The 13,043-nt window shown below is 43.8% G+C and overlaps 1 protein-coding gene across 2 annotated transcripts in view; it reads right to left on the reverse strand.

Annotated features, from left to right (window-relative positions):
• grid1a (glutamate receptor, ionotropic, delta 1a) overlaps positions 1 to 13,043 on the reverse strand; it is a 298,200-nt gene that overhangs the window by 116,572 nt on the left and 168,585 nt on the right. For both annotated transcript variants that reach the window (XM_061228002.1, XM_061228001.1), the window contains exon 4: positions 2,718 to 2,923. In XM_061228002.1, the coding sequence (XP_061083986.1) occupies positions 2,718 to 2,923 (206 nt within the window). The remainder of the gene's footprint in view (positions 1 to 2,717; positions 2,924 to 13,043) is intronic.

Below are 13,043 nucleotides of genomic sequence, written 5' to 3' on the forward strand. Positions count from 1 at the left end.
TTGTTTGTTTGTTTGTTTATTTGATTGATTGATTGATTCAATTAATTTTACCCTTCAACTTATTTCAACACATTGCAAGTTTGGCTCATAACAGACTATTTGATTGTTTTCTACAGTTTAGCTTCATTGGCCAAATTTCCACACTTTCCTAAATTAGTACCCCACTGATTTTGCCTGTCAGTAAATCGTAAATCATTTTCCATGCGGAACATTACGGTAAAGGGAGGCATTAGTTGATTAAAAAGTCCTGGGGAAGTCAATACGGGACATTTGTTCTTGATGACACGCACAGCCTCGTCTGACATAATGTGGCCTTAAGAAGGGAAATCGCCCTTCAGCGGACATCAAAAGTGTCTCATTTACAACAATTACCAGCTTGTTGAAGTTCAGACGCTGCGATCACGCCTGGAACGCAACGCCGCGCGCGCAGTGGGAGGCTGCTAGCCGAGGGGGAGGCACGCCACGGTGAAAACTGCGCGCCGTCCTTTCGCAGGTGGAACAGGAAGTCGTCCGCGGCTCTGCCGTCTCGCCGTTCTCTCAGGCTGGCGTCCACCGCGCGGACGTCGTTCGCCCAGAAACGGAGAGAAAAGATCCGGCAGCCGCTTGGCGTCGGAGCAGGGCGCCAGCTTTCCGGGAGAGACGGCTAAAGCGCTTGTACAAAAGACGGCGGGCTCCAGCTCGCGGCGGAGAACCGCTCACCTGTCAGAGCCGACGGGAGCGACACCGCGGCTTTGTGTTGGCTTTTTCAAAAGGCCAAAAACATGCAGCCGCAGAAGAAACCGCCAGGACGGCGAGCCAGACAGAGGAGGGCTGGCACACAGGCGGCGCCCTGCGTTTAGGCAGCCTTATTCCAGGATTCACAAAACAAGACCCTGGCGAGACTAGCCCCTGTGTGGCTGGCCCACACTGACGGAAACTTACAGGCCCTGGGTAATAATGTGATGCCCACATTTAATTTCGCCGCAAATGAAAAATAGTCAGGTTCTCCTGCTGAGTCATTATCAAACCTGATTTAATGCATTTTTATTGCTTTTCCCTGGCTGTGTGCAGACAGCAGGCTTTCCTCTTCAGTGTCTCTAACAAACCGGTTCATTTTATTTAATTATTCATTCAACCCTGGAATGGAAGACAATTTACTACCGGCTAAACTTAACTCATTTTGGCAAGATGAACCTCCCACAGAACTCACGACGACAGAATCGTCATCGTCAAACACAAATTTCCACTGGTTGTATTGTGGCTCCTTCCTATTCCACCACAGTAATTTTTCCCCCCGCAGTTAGATAAGCATGGCTTAGCTTATGCTTTCACATGATATTAGTTACTGTACAAATCTACAGTAGGATATGTATTATGGTTCTAGATCAGCATAGTAAAATAATATTTAGCACTTCAGCAACTTTGTAAATAACCTTTAGGATTTAGAAATGTGGGAATGCGCACATAATTCTGCTGGATGCACTTTAAGTAATTTAAGTCATACTGGAAAAGTGTCTGCTAAATGAATGCAATATAATGTATACTTACTTGCTTTATTTATGACATGTTATGCATGTTAATTCATCTGACCACCATTTATAAATATCTACTGTGACATTACGCTCAATTACTTTTGTGGTTTTCTGTCAGCATTGCACTGCCAAAAAACGAATTTATTCTGCGTGCCCTTGAATGCACTGTATATCGCATCTGCCACAAATCAAACTTAAAAAGGTATCTGGAAGTCATTGAAATGCAGTGGCTACTCGAATTTAAGAATGCACGCTGTAAAGTAACAGCAGTTCTGAAATATCTACACGCATGAGAGTGGCTATCTGTCATCATTCAGCAGAGACTGGCTCCCTGCCAAAGATGGCTACTCTACCGTTGGGCAGTTTTATTCAAAGGGTGCTGTTCATGTAGATATTATGACAGATGTGAAATGCGGAAATTACTGGTTACTGGTGCACTAGATCTATAAATAGAAGTAACACTATTACATAAAATTATTATGTACATTATTAGAACACAGAACAGTGATGATGTCACTCCAATACACATCAGTGTTCATACAGCATGTATATTTATAAGTGTATTTGGACAGTGATTACATTTTTGTTTTAGCTCTGTTCTCTGTGCACGGTGACTTGCAAGCATGTTTAACAGTACACTATGAGGTATCTGAGTGCATGTTCAACAGTGTGCTGTGTATTTACACAGCACAGTTGAGGGCAGTTGGGGCAGTTCAGGGCAGTTGGGGGCAGTTCAGGGCAGTGTGGGGCAGTTCAGGGCAGTTGGGGGAAGTTCATGGCAGTTTGGGGCAGTTCAGGGCAGTTGGGGCAGTTGGGGCAGTTCGGGACAGTTGGGGGCAGTTTGGGGCAGTTTGAGGGCAGTTCAGGGCAGTTGGGGCAGTTTGGAGCAGTTTGGGGCTGGTCGGGGCTGGTTGGGGCAGATCAGGGCAGGTTGGGCAGTTCAGGGCAGTTCAAGGCAGTTGGGGGCAGTTTACGGCAGTTTGGGGGCAGTTCAGGGCAGTTTGGGGCTGGTCGGGGCAGATCGGGGCAGTTTACGGCAGTTCAGGGCAGTTAGGGGCAGTTTGGGGCTGGTCGGGGCAGATCGGGGCAGATCGGGCAGTTCAGGGCAGTTCAGGGCAGTTGGGAGCAGTTGGGGCAGTTGGGGGCAGTTGGGGGCAGTTTGGGGGCAGTTCAGGGCAGTTGGGGCAGTTGGGCGGCGGGGCTGACCTGGTGGATGAAGGCCTGGGCCCCACGGGGGCTCAGCAGCAGCACTGCCCTCCTCAGCGTGTCACGGTAGCGGTTGAGCTCCTCCGTGCGCATGGTGCTGAACAGGCTGGTGAACACCCGGCTGATGTTGCGGTCCACCCTCTGCAGCGACACGTCCAGGCCCTGCCGCGACGCCTGGTCCAGGAAGCCCTGCAGGCCGCGGATGTCTGCAGGGGACACAGCCAGCCGTGAACTTCCAGAACCAGCCCCCACTTACAGTACAGCTGGTCAGCTGACGCTTGTATCCAAAGTGACAGGAGCAATGTTGGGTTAAGGTCCTTGCTCAAGGGCCCAACAGCTGCATGGATCATTTTGTGGGCTTGAACCACCAACCTTCTGGATCGCATGGACCTTAGCTACCAGTCTACAAGCTGCACTTCATCCCAATTCCAACCACAGCCTGGAGGGAAGCTGAACTTCACACATTGTGCTCATAATCAGGTAGCTTCAAATGTAATTCCCTAACCACTGTTCTGGGCATCGGTACTCCTGTCATAATCCATCACTAAGCTGAGCAGATCCGGAAAACATGACACCTGTCCAACCCACTGCCTGCTGAACTGCACAGTTCATCTATACATTACAGCCAACTAAATTAGTTTTACCGTGTAGAAATGACAGCACTTTATATACAAAGAGCAAGCCACCCGCCAACTAGGTGCCCTGTAATGGAGGGCACTATGTGTGGAAAATAGTGTCATTTCTACAGGGTGAAACAAAAGCATATATCAATGTCCTTCAAAGCTGAGAATCCACACTTTAACCACATCTGAACTGAGTACACATCTTTGTAGCGCATTTGTAGTAATAGTGTATGTCTTTTACACATGCACTGTAATGCTCTCACACACAACACAGCAGCTAAATGTTTTGTAGGTTCCCGTTTTATGTAATGGGAGCTGGTCACGCTCTCGGTATGCTGTTCAGCAGAATATGAAGCGATATATCAGGGATATATCATGTGCTGCTATTGGCTGTTCTGCCATTGAGGAGAGTGGTCCAATGGTAACAGAGCTTAATTCCCTAGTGGGGCACTACCACTGTGCCCTTGAGCAAGGCACTAACACTGAATTGGTTTAGTAGAATCTAGCAGTATAAAAGGATTGTACATCATAATGTAATCTGCAATAATGTACATAATAATGAAATGCAGTTGCTCTGGATAAGACCATTTTCTAAATGCCTGAATGTACATGTAAATAATCTTCCGGCATGTTCAGCTGTCACGTTCAGTCCCTGGTACAGTATCTTTAATGGCCACATCATTACCTTCATTCATTGTTCACCCCATCCTGCCAACACTTGGCCTGCAAGCCAAGTCTCCCCATCGCATCCCTCCAAAAGGCTCTGTCTGTACTTCAGTCAATTGTGCGGATAAAAAATGGAAAACAATCTATTCCCAGCATCGAAAGGCGTGCACGATTCAGACTGAATTTTGGATAGCGTTGTACAGGTACGCTACTTTCAGAGTGAAAGACTGATTCGCAGAAATTGGTGGAAATGAGGATTTCAGACCAGGAACATAGCGGGAGAGACGAGTGGTATTTCTATCAGTCTGTAGCACATCACGGTCATCTCCCAGATATCAACCCGCACGCTTCGAGATAACTTCACTGACAGCGGCAATATAAAATTGAAAACTTACTGCAAATAAGCTGAATGCAGTTTCATTACTCTGGGCCTCTGGACCCAGAGAACAGAGAATAACTCAACAGCCTGTGCAAGGCTGGGCCTTAAAAACAGACGGGTCACTTCCTGGGCTACTGTGCCTTTTTTTTCCCAGATTAATGTGTTACCCATTGGCCCAAGCCGTTTTAGAGTGTGTTCTCAAATGGCCCAGGCAGCTTTAGGATATGTCTTTGATGGCAATGAAAGATATTAGATATGAAATTGGACACATTCTTTCAGTGGTTTTATAATAAAGGTGGTTTATCATGGTTCAACTCCTGTATTGGCTAAAATTCTGGGGTGCAGGAAGTTGATGATTGTGGTTTGGCCACGTTGACTGCAATGGCTAATACTGGTCAATGTAATTTGTTCAGTATAATCAACATATCCTATGAAAATACCAACTCTCAGTAATTTCTGAAATGCTCCTAACCCATTTTGCGTTCAAACACAAAGCCATTAGTTTCAGTTGTGCACTCAAGTCATGAAATACAGCTCAGAAAGACATGTTTTCATTTCATGAAAATGCAGCCTATTATCATGAAAAGCATAAACAGGGTAGTTTTGTCTGAAATTTACTTCAAAAAGGGAACACAATGTCCAATTAGACTGGGAGTCTATTCAGGATATTTTGCCATGCATTTATATACTGTACATTGGATTCAGTAGTGAATAGGCAAGTTATGGGAAGCCAAGATACACAGCCAGGAGTGGCCACGAACTGTGCTTTGGATGGGTTTGTGTCACTGAAAAATATGTGCATTAGTACACAAAATGGCACAATTCATGAGCTTGCACATTGCCTTCATTACTGTCAGTAACTCTACTCTAGGTTGTTTCCGTAATGATTCAGTTCTTCGTAATTATGAATTATGCTGACCGAAGCAACAGTAAGCAACAGCACGCGTGACTTGTTTCAAATTTTAGGCAGGATCCAGTTATAGAACAGAGCAGAACTTAACCTGAATAAATTGTTCCCTTATTCAAGTGATGGAAGTGCATTGTCCCAAGTTCAACCCACAACCCTCAATTTAAAAGTCAAATACCACAACCCCAAAAACTCCAACAGATGGAAGTGCAAGACAGGTCTGAGGAGACACCTGAAACGCAGGCAGCACGACGCTACACTCAATTAACCTGAACGATAAAAACAAAAATAATAAATCCCTTGTTAGAGTCAAACAGCATTTCCTTAAGCCTTTAGAGACACATTTCTTTGCAGAAGTTTTGGTTGTTTCGCTGTTTTTCAAAGGCTCTGCCTAACAGGTCTGGAGAACATGCCTGGCTGCAGCTCACGAGCTGGGAAACATCTGGTGCTGGTCCCAGGGAAATGTAAGGAAGGGACTTCAGGGGAACATAAGTGGAGAAACAACAGATCATCAAAGAAGGATGAAGGAGCAGAGGCTCATCTAACAACACGGATCTCAGCAGTCTCCCCACTGCCCAGACGCACAGGGAGGTTCTCTCCTCCTCCCTTTCTCTCTGCCTCTCCTTCTCCCTCTCCTTTTCTGCCTCCCTCTCTCTATCTCCCTCTCGCTCCCTCTCCCCCACCCTCCCTTTCCTCCTCCCTCTCCCTCCCACCCCCCCTTTCCTTCTCCCTCTCCCTCTATCCTACTCTCCCTCTCTCTATCTCCCTCTCTCTCCCTCTCTCCCCCGCCCTCCCTCTCCTTCTCCCTCTCCCTCCCACCCCCCCTTTCCTTCTCCCTCTCCCTCTATCCTACTCTCCCTCTCTCTATCTCCCTCTCTATCCCTCTCCCTCTCTCCCCCGCCCTCCCTCTCCTTCTCCCTCTCCCTCCCTCCCGCTATAACAGTACATAATAAACAATAAAAATTGTTCAAAAAAAGATTCACAAGAAACTAACTAGCAAATTCATCAACCATTGGAAAGGTATCTTACTCTGATATTAGTGCTAATAGGCTCTCGCTGTCTCTCGATCTGTTGACAGTAGAGTACATGAAAAATAATAATACACTGAAATAAAGATACACTGAAACAAATTAGCAAATTCATGAGCAAATTAGCAAATTCACACATACTACATTGATGTTTGTCATGTTATATCAATTAGATAGATTTGATTAATAATTATTTACAGTAAGTTTTGTGTTTTATTGGACACTTCTGCTTCTGGAGATCTGTTTATTTGTATTTTTTTATTTTCCACAGTAATTACTTGTTGTGTATGTTCCGACAGTAAGGGGGCAGCAGTGCTCTTTTTCATCATGAGAAGCATTCATTATCATGAAAGAGCTGAAAAGTCTGTTTCCGGAAGTAAATACAGTACCAAAATACCAAAGGGAAACAGACATTTAAATCACGGTTATGTTTTGTTTCTATTCAAACTCAGATAAAAAGTTTTAAATATGGATTTCTTTGTAAGGGCTGTGATTTCGGTCTCTTTCTCAGAATGCGGACAACCTTGGTGGAAAAAAATATGGGTTTGTTGCTGGGACAACAGTGTCTTCAGCACAAACCTGCAAAAACCTAGGTTTAAGGTTAATTTAGGAGGATAACAGGTAAGTAGCCTATATAAACCACCTGGTGAAATCACACTCAGATTACATCGTGTTCCGATGTTAGTGCTAATGGTCTCTTTTTCACACTCAGCCTTCCATTCTTCTGGCTTTTTTAGTTTCTGCATTTTTCCAACCATGCCCAGTTCTATAAAAACCCCACTATTAAAGGAATTAACGAGTTCATTGGATTAGTTCATGGTCTGTAATGAACTAATCCAAAGAAAACATTTGTTTCATAAAATCTTTGTCAGCAGTTTTTATTACTCTCTACCAAACGAAGGACATTAATCCCAGAACCTTTAAGTGCCGCTCTGCTAACCTGGAGTTAACAAGGGAAGGGATACAAAAGCATTCTGACCAGTGTGCACACACATGCACGTACGCATGAACATGCGCTCAACACATGCACGTGCACACACAAACACACACACGTACTCATGAACATGCGCTAAACACACGCAAGCGCGCACACACACACACACACACACACAAACTCATGAAAATGCCCTCAACACATACACATGCATGTACACATGAACATGCGCTCAACACACGCATTCAAGTACCAAACACACACGCATGTACACATAAACATACACTCAACACACACACATACACACACACGGACATACAAGTGCACATGCAAGCACACACACACGTACACACAAAATAAAGTGCCCTGCAAGGGGGCAGAATGAGGATCACTCATGTTTGTGTGCACACAATAGCCCTGTATATGCAAGCTTTCAACAAATTTCAAAGCTTCCACTGAAAGCATCCCCACTCACAAGTTTCATTCATCCCCGCATTTTAACCAATACAAGTGGCCTGCACGTGCACTGCGGGATATCGAGTCTGTGAATAAAATCCAAATGCAAATATATCCTTAATCTCCAGTCATGTGTGACTCCTACTGGCTTCCAATTCCTCCCACCGCCCTACATCTCTGCACCTCAGGCAGAGAACTCCAGCTGAAGCTTAAATGCGCTCTGGTTGTCATGGCAGCTGTGATCTGTGAAGAGCAGGTAAACGGGAACAGAATTCACGGAAAAAAACTCATTGGTTACCTTTTTAATTGGGATGTTATAAGACTGTTTGGTTTCGGTGCGCCTGACACACGTCAAAGGCAGAGTGCTTAAACTTAGCCAGCCGGCTCACCACCATTAGCGAACAAAGGACAGGGATGAACAACACAGCAGAAATGGGAATTAAGTGGAACGAAACACGGAGAGTCTTTACAAAGGTACAGCGTTGTACAAAGCCGTTTTAATGAAGAAAGATCATGTCTCTGTCCCTTCCTGCCAGACACATAGCTGGCCTGTATGGACCAAATAACCATTAGTAGCACTGTTTGTACACCTGCATCACATCAGAGATGTAGACTAGACCATAGTACTCACCATGGTTTTACCTGTGATTTTAAACCATTTTTAAACTATTTTAAACCTTTCACAGTTGATTCCCCCGTGAAAATGTATTGATCAATATCTTTTCAACTAAGTGCTTTATCAATAAACGTCACTTCCGACATTTTAATCTTGTGTCCTGAGTTAAGACTAGTTTACCCGCGCATAGAGAATGTCAAAAAACTTTCATTTTATAGAACTCTAGCTTTTATTTATTTTTGCAAGAAATCTAATAACAAACACATGGGCTGGAACTACACTGAGAGGAAGAACAGTCTTTTATTAAGAACAAGGAAGGAGAGGAAACACGTCGAGAGAAGGCTAGGTATAATAACTGGCCAAAGCTTTGATCAAATCTTCCTCTACACAGAAAGAAAACATGTGGCTTTTCCCAGTTTCATAACATAGCATTGGCCAGTTTCTGAAAAGAAAAAATGCTGTCCTTGTGCAAGTACAGACATATAGCAATGCAAACAAGTATGAGTGCTTCATCCATGAGTGAAGGGTATAGACATGCCCTTGTAAAGAGCATCTGTATCCTGGCTGCACTTTTGTTGATTGTATAACGATGAAGGGGTCTTCTAAACTTCACACTGAACAGCTCACTAAAAAGCTTAAGCTTATTTTAGAAACAAGGCCTGTTTTTCATTTCAAGCAAGAAAAAACTGGTGGCAGCTACATTTTTACCTCTGCTGGATTATGGTGATACTTTGAATATGAATGCCCCAGTGTCTCACCTGCATACACTGGATGCACTTTACCATGCTGTTTTAAGATTCGTCTCCGACACAAAATCCCTCAATCACCACTGTACACCATATAAGTTAGCAGGACAACCATCTTGGCTGTAAGGCGACAGACTCATTGGTGCATGTTTGTGTATAAAGCCATTTTAGGACAACTGCCAACCTTCCTAAGCACTTTAGTCACACAGCAAGTGGACATTTATGGACGTCATAGATTAAGATTGCATTTTAGATAAAATTCCCAACTCAAGGACAATGTTTGGCAAGCATGCTTTTAGCTATGCTGCCCCATCCTCTTAGAACTCTTTACAAAATGACCTGAAACCTGCCCATTTTATTGAAATTGATGTTTTTAAATCCAAAATTACAGCTCTTTTGATCACAGAATGCACATGCTTTTGAGCACTTCCAGAAAGTTTGTTGCTTTTTTCAGCTCTTTTATGTACTTTGCCCTGCTTTTATCTGTGAATTTGTGCATTGATGTTGTACTGCGTTTTATGCATTCATTTGTGTAACAATATGTACGCTGTCTTCTTGGCTAGGGCTCACTTCACTCACAGAGATGTTAATCTCAATAACCGCTGTCCAAATATCTGTTTACGTGGAGGATGCCTTCAGCAGTACGCAGAAATAAACTGCACTCTGCCCAAATACAAATACAGATACAAATACAAATACAAATCCAAGGCTGGAGTCTGAACCCACCCCGAGAGGCTTCTCAGCCAATTGCACGTGACGGAGACACAGAGAGGTTGGGGCATACCGTAGAACAGGACTATACAGATTGATGAGTTAGAGGAGATGCAGACTCAGCACTAACCCAGCCCAACCATTGATATTCACATCACAATACACTTCTCTTAGCCCACTGTCTCAGTCACAAACCCTGCAGATATCATCCTAGTAATCTTTGTGGATATGTAAACCTGACATGTACACTATGACACATATTTAAAGCCTTTGAAAGTGGATCTCTTCACACGCACACACATTACACAGCACATAATTACCCAGCGTGTCACGAGCATTGCCAAAATGCTGGCGATAATCGTTATTTAACACTATTTATTCAACATATCAACATGCTGTGAACGCTTTATTTGTTTACTGCATTTATTGTTTTGTGGGTATGACTGACAGATGTTGAGACTTGAGCTCTGAGCTCATATTTTCCAAAGTGCGGCACTCCAGGGAAAAGCAGACATTCTTTACGAGTTGAATTTTTATGAGTTTTATTTATTTCTTTATTACTTTAGATCAGGGGTGTCAAACTCCAGTCCTGGAGGGCCACAGTGTCTGCTGGTATTTGTGGTTTCCTTTCAATCAGCAGCCAATTAAGGCCTTGAGAACAAGGTGCATGGACTCTTTAGCCAATGAAAGACTTTGAATTGTATCTCCTGTGCTGAAACACACCAAAAACCAGTAGACACTGCGGCCCTCCGGGACTGGAGTTTGACGCCCCTGCTCTGGATGGACATAAAAGGGGGCTGGTGAGGGGGTAGGTTAAAAGGGTGGAGTGTGGCATTCACGGTGTGACTTATAAAGAATAATTGACCGTAAGTGTCGATCCCTCTGTCTGAAGAGAGAGGCAGCAGGCCTGATGAAGATGGTGGTGCTGCGACCGGTGGGTGAGCGGCGATGTCATTAAACTTCATCACCTGAGAAGCCGGTAGCACGAGCCCATTCTTCAGCAACGCCGAACCATCACCCCCGTCCACCAATCAGCTTTGTTGCTATGGTGCCCAGGCTACTCAAGGACACGCATCGAGGCAGACAGTCACCCTCTAAAGACAAACACTTATTGCCTCGGACACCGAGACCTCATCAATCGGTGGCTCGGCTCGGAGTGTGACGTGTTGAATTAGCGCCCCGTCTTTTAATATCTCCGTGTGTGTGTGTGTGTGTGTGTGTGCGTGGCCCTGTTTGGTTTTTATTGAGTACTGAGACGAATATCATCACAGGGAGCAGGAAGTCAGAGAACGCTACCGCTATTGCTATGACAAATAAGGTGCTAATGACCTGTGTGCCCATTAAAGCTCATTCTGTTTGATGGCCCACGGTGTTTATTGTGCCATGTTGTGTTTAATGCTACGAGCCGTAACCTTTGGGCCAGGGCTCCCTGGAAAAAGAGATGTTCATCTAAATGACACTTAATGGGACTCAAGATAAATAAATGTAATTGTATGTGTCCGTTATTTATCACCCGTTCACCCCCTTAAAACTAAGAGGAGGGAGATTGTCACAACCGCAACAACTGCCCGAATGACCGATCCTCATTCACCGTCGGACCAATCCATTGCGAATTAGGTGCGTAGGTAATCTGTCAATGTTTATCCATAGCCAATAAGAAATGAAAACAAATGTCAAAATGTGTCAAAACAAATGAAAAACCAACTTCTGCGCTGTCCTCTTGTAAAAAAACAGGGTTTTGGTTTTATCATACTGTTTTTGGAATGCTTTGTTTTGACGTTTATTATTATATTGATTTTAAATGCTCAATCTTTTATCTTAAATTACCACTGTCATTTTAAGCGGTCTATTGTTTTTCAGGTGGAGATGTCATACCTCTGGCATAGCAGCAGTATTGTGTTAGAGACTGAAGAACAGTGGGCAGCTAACAGCGGTATATCATTATAGCCTGCTGCTATGTTTCCTGTTATTACTTCCATTTGTTTTGTTCTATAATTCGCCAGTTACCCCTTACTTAAGCAAGCCTTTTTAAGAAACACCTAAAGTGCACACTTTCCATCCCAATAAAGCTGAATAACTAAACAATATACAACTCTATTTAACAGAATATAAACTGAATTAGAAGCATACTAAATCGTCTGCCTCTGAGAAAGTAGCAAAACGATCCGTTTAAAAGCTCATGAAGGCCTCCAGTGATAGTCTCACCTCTATTTACAGACAAGACTCGGTCTCTGAACTGTACAGGAATCTGAAGAAAGCCTTTCCGTTTTGAGTTGTTGACACATGAATGATAAGGTTTTGGGTTGAAAAGAAAAACTTCTATCAGTCTTGTTTTGTGATATTTACACAGCAGTCCCAGTGAATGCCCACATACCCCTCCCCTTCACTAGACACTTTTAATACACTGTGCAGAACACAGAATTGCATATAAAAATACCTCACACACACCCACACCCACATAAACACACACACAGGCACCAGACACACACACACACACACATTCCTCTGAAACCAGACACACTGTCGTGTGGATTCTTCCTACAGACACTACAAGTGGGTTGTTAACCTCCTGCTGACTATTAGTGAATCACATTGTCTAACTGTAACAATGTCTTCTCTCTTCGATTGTCATGAAGATCATTTATTATTTTTCTTTCTTTAAACATAAAACACGCACAAGCCTTTGCTTCATCAGCGTTTTCCAGGCCGTCAAGGTTGAAGCTGTCAGTACCTGTGTCTAATACATCCTTCCCTCAGGTTCAAAGCCACTGTCAGTGTCAGGAATGTTATCATCCTCTGGGAAGAAAGTAAAAGAGCACAAAAATAATACTATATATAATATAATAAATAATTAATACGCTGATCTCTCTGGACAGATGTGGTGCACTAAAGGAGCTACAGCGCACAGTGAGAGGGGTGGACACCAAGCTTTTTGCTGCACGTTGGTTTCATTTTAGCAGGACCATTACCTGCTACTCAGTTTCAACGCATGTTGTTCAGACCTGAACACAATTGCAGTAAATGTTTCAATGATTTGTCACATGTATGCCAACAACTAAGTAAACTAAATAGTTGGCATTTATATAGCGCTGTACAATTGATGCCTCTCATTCACCCATTCATACACACACTCACACACCAATGGTGATTGGCTGCCATGCAACCAATCAGCGCATCATTTTTTGATGGGTTTTTTTGGGGAGGGTTAGGTGTCTTGTTCAGGGACACTTTGACACACCCAGTGTGTGATCAAACCGGCA

The sequence above is a fragment of the Conger conger genome, chromosome 18 (genome assembly GCF_963514075.1).
Source record: "Conger conger chromosome 18, fConCon1.1, whole genome shotgun sequence".
Classification (NCBI taxonomy): Eukaryota; Metazoa; Chordata; class Actinopteri; order Anguilliformes; family Congridae; genus Conger; species Conger conger.